The 8,033-nt window shown below is 37.3% G+C and overlaps 1 protein-coding gene across 1 annotated transcript in view; it reads left to right on the plus strand.

Moving 5' to 3' along the window:
- Positions 1-494: 494 nt before the first annotated feature.
- Positions 495-8,033, plus strand: part of LOC102201782 (sodium- and chloride-dependent GABA transporter 2-like) — a gene marked incomplete at its 5' end in the record, with an annotated part of 11,973 nt that continues 4,434 nt past the window's right edge. The window contains 9 exons of the mRNA XM_005724759.1: positions 495-654; positions 854-941; positions 2,740-2,872; positions 3,672-3,806; positions 3,961-4,064; positions 4,492-4,616; positions 5,113-5,225; positions 5,321-5,458; positions 5,639-5,741. Of these exons, the coding sequence (XP_005724816.1) occupies positions 495-654; positions 854-941; positions 2,740-2,872; positions 3,672-3,806; positions 3,961-4,064; positions 4,492-4,616; positions 5,113-5,225; positions 5,321-5,458; positions 5,639-5,741 (1,099 nt within the window). The remainder of the gene's footprint in view (positions 655-853; positions 942-2,739; positions 2,873-3,671; positions 3,807-3,960; positions 4,065-4,491; positions 4,617-5,112; positions 5,226-5,320; positions 5,459-5,638; positions 5,742-8,033) is intronic.

Here is an 8,033-nt window from a genome sequence, read left to right on the forward strand (position 1 = left end):
AATTTGTGAAGAAGTTCATGAAGTCATTACTAGTGAACGTTAAAGGAATGGTTGGCTTAACAGTGCTCTGACTTTTTGTCAGCCTGGCTACAGCACTGAAGAGAAACATAAGGTGGTTTCTATTTCCTTCAATCCGTGATAATAGTAAGATGTCCTAGTTTTATGAAGGGCTCTTTTTTTTTTACATGCAGTGGGCATTGAGTCAAACCTTCTCTTGGTTGGTTCTAAAACATTTTTTAAACAACAATGCATTGTGTAATGAATTAGCTTTCCCAGACTGTCACCACCTCTCTGTCCCTCTTACTTTGGACTGATGTTAGCACCATTATTTTCAAAATAATTTCCAACAGCTACTTTCCAGATAGTTCTGTGAAACTCTCTTGCAGGGCAGGTTTAAAAAAACAAACAAAAGTACATTAAATGTTTTGGATGCCATTGAAATTTACTCCATATGCTGCAGTATAATTTAATTGCCTTTTTATAATATATACTGACTCCGCTTTATCTTCTCAGGTATTGGATATGCAACCCAGGTAGTGATTGCATATGCTGCTGTTTCATACATTGTGATCCAGGCATGGGCTTTCTTCTATCTCTTTTCATCCTTCAGTGCTGAGATTCCATGGGCTAGCTGCAGGAATTCCTGGAATACAGGTAGCTATTCAAAGCGAAGGAAGATTTCACTGTGGTCATTCTTTATTTCAGAGTTATTGACATGATGATCTAGATGATTTGGGGAATCTCACATGACAGTGAGGTCATTTTGTGCTTGACAAATGTGTAGTCTCTAATATCTCTTTTATCAAACATAGATTAAACTTTGTTGACATGGCTCTGCTTTTTTCTTTGTCAGAGTCTTGTTTTGAATTTGATAAAGCAAATGCGTCATCCAACTGGACAGCAGCTGCAAACGCAACAACACCAGCAACAGAGTTCTGGGAGTAAGTGTAAATGACATGTGTCTGACCTCGGTAGATGGATTTACCTCTGGAGCTTTTGCCAAACACTGAAGCCATCAGTCCCTAAATTTCAACAACATATATTTGAGTTATTGGAAAGCAGCATTTCCATACTGGTTAACCAATAGCTGCTCATTATTTCTCAATAGTTATCAGAGTAAGCAATCTGTATACACATGGTAACCACACTACATAATCAGTCCAAATACAATTTCCTGATTGTTAATCTGGAACATCCATCTTTTTAGCTCTCATTGTCTTTAGATGTGTTCTTGTAATCTGGTACAGATGTAAGATCCTTTTTGGGATGGATGCTGATAATTGGCGATAATACCATCAAGTCATTTTTGTGTTGGATTATTCAGATACTGATTAGGTCACATCGTGTTTAGTCATAACACGCAGCTGTACACAGCTGTACGCTCATCTGGCCCAGTCTCGATTCTCAGTGTTGATAAAAATTACGAACTCACCAAATATCAAATTATGTAACTGCTTGAAATATCACTTTGTACCACATACAGCATACCACCTTTGTGCTGTTGGATGATTTTAATCATGATACTGTTGGTCACGATTATGGAAGGAGTGGTCCTATTGATATAGTCAATATTAGGAAGGTATGATTGGTGCCTTCTTATCACCATGTATGTCATAAATATACTGACATCAGTAATGTGATCAGTGGCATGCTGATACTTTTGTGGCCAAGATTACTACTAATCATATACTCACAACAGTCCTGAACTTAAACACTTGGTGCTGAATGAGTTTAAGTTGCCCCTGATATGACTGGTTACAGCCAACTAGTGACTTCACACATTAAAATGCAGCAAATCTCTATGTATCAGTTTGTTCACAAACTCCTCTTACATGGTCATACGTTATGCAACCAAACTTGGCTGCTAAAAGTTCTTATCTATTTTACATATTATGATTCATCATGTTGCCTAGTAACCACCAAACAACACAATGCAAAATGAGTCATTTACAGTGATTATAACACCTTATCATTTTAACTCCATGACAGTAACATGTCATTTACTGAATATAATAAAAGTATAATCATTTCTGATTCCTTTTCATCTGTGGTGTTTACTGTTGCACTGTATCATTTGATACATTAATTGATTAAATCAAGGTTCCAGTATTTGGGATTTTACAGTATTGTGCAAATGTCTTGAGCCACCCCTCATTGTTTATATTTTTCCAAGTTGCCAGATTTTATTGTAGTTTATTTATTTATTTTTTTTAAGTGCTCAATAGTTTTGAAAGTGAAAGTCTGAAAGTCTTTCGAAGTGTTTCTTTGTTGCTTCTTTGTTGCTGTGTTACTAACTACTAAACACTGTCATCAATCATTTAGGTGTAGAAAAAGCACCTAACTCTGAAATGATATCTTTAGGCACTTTGTGACTAGCAGCCTGTCACAAAAATACACTTTTGTTGGAATTAGACAAGTGGATAAAAGAAGACGCATCAGAACTAAAAGACTATCTGTAGAATTGCATTCTAAATAAATACCTTGAACATATTTTAGGTAATGAGATTTGAATCCACTGAATTTGTTGAAATTATGTGCATTTTATATCTATATAGATAAATAAGGGAGGTTAGTGTCTGGCTGATGGGCAACTACATAACTGACTTTCTGGTTTATTGTAAATAAATATTGTAACATTTGCATTGTGTCAACTCTGTTATCACTTATAGTAGTTGTGAAAAAAATTATTTTGCACCCAAATGGCTTTCGTTTTAACAAATAATATGGGTTTCTTTTCAGGAGAAGAGTACTGGGTATATCTCAAGGGATTGAGGAGATTGGTAGCCTGAGGTGGGATTTGGCCTTGTGTCTCTTACTGGCATGGATCATTTGTTACTTCTGTGTTTGGAAAGGAGTGAAGTCCACTGGAAAGGTAGAGAAACATCTTTAAAATATGATTTATTAGTCTACATTTAGAAAATAAGTTCTGTAAACACCACCGTTTATACATCTACTATCACATCTGCGGTACCTTTTGAAGTAATATTGCAAGAATACATTTGTATTGGAAAATACCAGGATTGTTTTAATTGGTCACTGAAAAGAAAATTATCAGAGTCACATCCAAGGTCTGGTTGCTGAAAGTTTAATCGTCTCATATAAATTTGTTGGTGGGAACATATACTTCAATCAAAAGAACCTTCATAGGACCTTAGAAGGACAATACAGAAATACATACAAGCTGGAGTTTATCAGGATGTAACAAGGCAAAAGTTCAGGACTGTTGGTACTCTCCCTGGGAGTGGCTTCCTGTGTAAATTACACTACTGCAGTAGTGTAATCTACACATCTCTTTTAGAATTGCACATGTGCAATTCTAAAAGAGATGAGTAAGAACCTAAGGTAACAGCAACCCCCTCTTAAGTTTCAAAGATCACATGGTTCCAGTATTGCTTAATGTTCTGTGAACAGCTCAAACTAAATCTGAACTCTTTGGGAGGAGGCACAGGGATGTATTTGGAGGAAGAGGAGTTACACCTAAATGCAGACAGCAGTCATGTCTCATTTTGCAAGCAAAAAAAGAGAGACAATACTATGGCACAAATGAGGAATGTATTGTCTGAAATATGTTTAGATGGAAAAAAAAATGTTTTCTTACACCAAAGAACATCAAACTTTACACTGTCCCTGTGATGTCTGCTTTGAACCATGCATTTCCTTCTTGTTGACAGGTAGTTTACTTTACGGCCACTTTTCCCTATGTGATGTTGGTGGTTCTGTTAGCTCGTGGACTCACTTTACCAGGAGCCATAAACGGCTTAGCTTTTTACCTGTATCCTGACCCCACAAGGTTGGTGGACCCTCAAGTAAGTAATAAGATCAAAACAATGTGTCAATACCAAGAAAAGCTGCAAGCTTGCACACTACCCACGGAAGCCTAAACACTAAAATATCTACATTTTACACAATGAATATCATCATTTAGTGATGAGTAAACTAATATCTGTGTGTTGGCATCAGGTTTGGATGGACGCGGGTGCACAAGTCCTTTTCTCCTTTGGGATTTGTCAGGGGAGTTTGACGGCTCTGGGCAGTTACAATAAGTATAACAATGATTGTTACAAGTGAGTACGCTCCCCCGCCCATGTTCTTAAATTTTAAAAAAAAATGCTCAAAAATTCTAGTAATCTTATTGTTATGACAAGATAAAACTGCACTAAACAGATGTTTTCAACGTTATTTAATCCCTGGCCACTTAGTTTTAAAATAGCCAGTAGGGAGCACCAAAGTGATACTTTCATAAAACGGCACAGGCTTTCTTAATAACATGCAGACTGTTTATGACATCCCTTGATTATGGAACAGTAAATAAAAAAGTTTACATAATGCTCAAATCCTGTACAACTTTTTTCTTCTTACTTAATATCTTGGGCAGCAAGGTACTTTTTTTTTTTCATATTTCAACATTTTAAACAGCTGCTTTTGCTTTAAGTGTGTTTCTTGCTTTGCTCTTTGTTGAATGCTGTGTGTTTTCTTCTTTTGTCTCCACAGAGACACATTTGTTCTGTGTTTGGTTAACGGAGGATCCAGTTTTGTTGCAGGGTTTGCAATCTTTTCTGTTCTGGGATTTATGTCCTACGAACAAGGACTGCCAATATCAGAAGTGGCAGCTTCTGGTAGGGCATCATTACACAACTTCTGTTATATTTAATGAAGTCATTACACTGTCAGTGGGTTTTATTAATCCACTTTAAAATACGCCCCCCCCCCAAAAAAAAAAACAAAACAAAAAAACAACCAAAATCAAGGCAAAACAAAGCAATGCTAAATGGAAAAGCTGGGCCTGTGTTTTTACTTGGCATGGAAATGGCTTTAATTTAATTTTGGAGACAAAATTCCTGTATTAGCTTCTCTTAGCTAAGCACGGCTAATACAGTAATTCCCCGCCTTTAATCCTGAACAATCCTCCTGACCTTAAACTCTTTCCAATGAAATAAATGAATGCTATCAGGTCATTATGCCTAACAGTAGGATGTTGCAAGAATTTGTGAGTCCAGATTTAAAACATTTAGAGTTCTGTAACTAAAATATAAATTGGGAGAAGGCTGCAGTAAGCAGTTTTATCCAAAAATATTTAAGTTGCCATCAATGACTGAAAATATTTCTGAACAGGACCTGGCTTGGCATTTATTGCCTATCCGCGCGCGGTAGCCATGATGCCTTTACCTCAATTATGGGCTATATGTTTCTTCATCATGGTCATCTTGTTGGGGGCAGATACACAGGTTTGCTTTAAGCCAATAGAAATCCTGTTTATTTTTCACCACTGTACATGTTTGGTTCTTAGTAAATGTGTTTGATTTGTCTGCGTCTTTTGCAGTTTGTGAGTTTGGAGTGTTTGATGACCTCAGTGACGGATATGTTCCCCAATGTGTTTCGAAGAGCTTATCGTCGAGAATTGCTGCTGCTCTGCCTCTGCTCTGTTTGCTTTTTTCTCGGCCTCCTCCTCGTCACCGAGGTGAGAGCTCTGATTAACTTTCCCACAAGTCTTTACACTACCCTCAGTAGGGTGTAAAAATGGACCAGTGCTCATTACTCTTAACTTACTTCTTTCTAGGCAAAACTGAATTTGCATGCATGCATTTGTTGTCTTTATCTTTGATTAGCTATACCAATTAACCTCTCTGTCTTCCTGCAGGGCGGCTTGTATTTCCTTCAACTCTTTGATCATTATGTGTGTAGTGGAAACAATCTTCTCCTTCTTTCTGTGTGTCAGTCGATAGCGATTGGATGGATATATGGTGAGTCATTAAAATCCGAGAGTCAAATCCTTGCATGTTTGCACAGATCTGGCTAAGAAAGCTGATTCAAATCCTGCTAATCCCACATTAATTGAAAATACACTTAAGACTGCTTTTATTGAGTCGCTTATTACTAAAAGGCCAAAATTTAGGCTTACTGTATAGGCGTTCATTCCAGCTATTCTGAATCTTGCTCAGCTGGGGTCACAAGAATAAGCCGTGTCTTGTGGGTACTGGCTCAGCACCACTTTACCAGCAGCTTCACTTTTTAAACACTTTCTATTGAGGTGGAGTTTTCCCTTCAGGCCCAGTCCAACAGCACAATTATGTGAAGTTAGTGTTAAAAAAAAAGCTCTCAAATTAGTTAGAGGTTAAAATTATGACCACTAACTACTGCATTCTTCCAGAGGCTCATCTAATATTTCCTATATCTCCCTCTTGCTAACTAAGGAATTCGTTAAATCAGTGGTTCTCAAATTGTGAAACAGAGTGACAGGTGGGGTTCTCACCTTTTGTTTATGTACTCATGTTGAAATGTTGTTGTAGATGCTTTGCTCTTTTTATTTTTAGCTTTTTTAGCAAATGTTTGGACATTTGCCTTGTGAAAAAAACTGCTTGTATTTACTGCCACTGGCTGAAACATAAGCTGAAGGCATAATGGATCCATCCTACTGCTTAACAGCTGACATGTGTTGTGGCTAGAAAGTTCTGCTTTAACTTCATGTACCCATAGGACTTTCTCCGTTTAGCCTAATTTAGATATACAAACTTGCAAACCTCTGATGCTGAATTTAGTGTCGATTATGCATAAAAGTCTTGTGGTTTGGCAGGTGTTGCTAGAGGTTAGGTTTTCTTTCACACATCAACTTCCTTTTAACTACCATTTGTTAATAGTGTTGCAAACTAAAGATACCTGGAAATCCGTCCTATAGCTTTTTCCTACTTTCCTTGCATCATTTGTCTTAATATTAAAAATACTAAGGAGCTACTTAGATGAGCCAGTGGCTGCTGATTGATTGGCTGATGTGGAACTTGTAACCTTGGTAATCATCTGAGAGATCAAGCTAAGCTTGCCTAAACCTTTGCATGGTTTGGTTAGCTCTAAAATTGTACAAGATGTGTACAGTGTGCCCGTTATTTACTAGAAGCAATGGCCTGAAACATTTCTATTCATGTGATGGAAGAAACTGATGCTTAAAGATAATGTGCGGGATAGTGCTGAGGTTATTTAGACTGGAGAAGATGTGGTCATATTTTGTATGTTCAAAAAAATTTATATGCAGACCTTCATTTTACTGTTTTTCTTTGTGCTTTAACTAAATGTGTCATTTTCAAATGCATTTAGTGTTCCTTATGTGTGTACTTTGTGGCACCAAATCAGCTGAAAGTAGTGATTCTTTGAATGTGAATGAACGCAAAAGATCTAAAGAACACTAAACATTCAACTATAACAACACATCTGCAATGCATGAACAAAGCTTTATGGACCACCTCACAGTGTTTCCTGGTTAGGATGAGAAAAACACTTGGTGTGTGAAGCGGTGATGTCAGCTGATATCTTCATTCATATCTAAGTGTAAATATTGTTATTAAACTCTTTGTGAGACGGTGATGCTCAACTAGGACCGAACCACTGGCACCATGGTGTCAATAATCATAATGTGTCAGATAAATTGGCAAATACTGATTGCACGACTGTTAAAAATCAATTGTCATCTACTGACATCGTACAGCTATCTTATTTAGGAACAGTGATGGGAATAACGGCGTTACAAGTAACGGCGTTTCTAACGGCATTACTTTTTTCAGTAACGAGTAATCTAACGGTAATCACGGTCACTGTCTTGCACAACACCTGGAGCTAAGGAGGCAAAACAATCGCATGAGTGCTGCTGTTTGACTGAGGAAGAATAAAGTAGTCGTGGTAAGCCAATCACATGACCACTTCAACATGACAAAGCAACAAGGTGATATATACCAGTTTGTAAATTGTGTTGATAGGCCACGTAAAATCAGAGTCATGATAAACAATATATAGGCGGCGTTTTTTCCTCAATAGTTTTGTCACGTTTACTGTATAAGGACAGCGCTAGCAAGCACTCTCTGCTTATGAGCAAAACAAACAAACAAACAAACAAACAAACAGGGGAAGTTTTAGGAGTGATGGTGAGAGAGAGAGAGAGAGAGAGAGAGAGACAGCAGAAAAAGAGAGAGAGCGAGTTTTGAGACGTGAGAGATTTGTGAATTTAGCGTGTTTGGAGTGTGTAGTTAATGTGTTGTCTTGTGTAGTTA

Source organism: Pundamilia nyererei, unplaced genomic scaffold (genome assembly GCF_000239375.1).
Source record: "Pundamilia nyererei isolate P.nyererei 1_Seehausen unplaced genomic scaffold, PunNye1.0 scaffold00012, whole genome shotgun sequence".
Taxonomy (NCBI): domain Eukaryota; kingdom Metazoa; phylum Chordata; class Actinopteri; order Cichliformes; family Cichlidae; genus Pundamilia; species Pundamilia nyererei.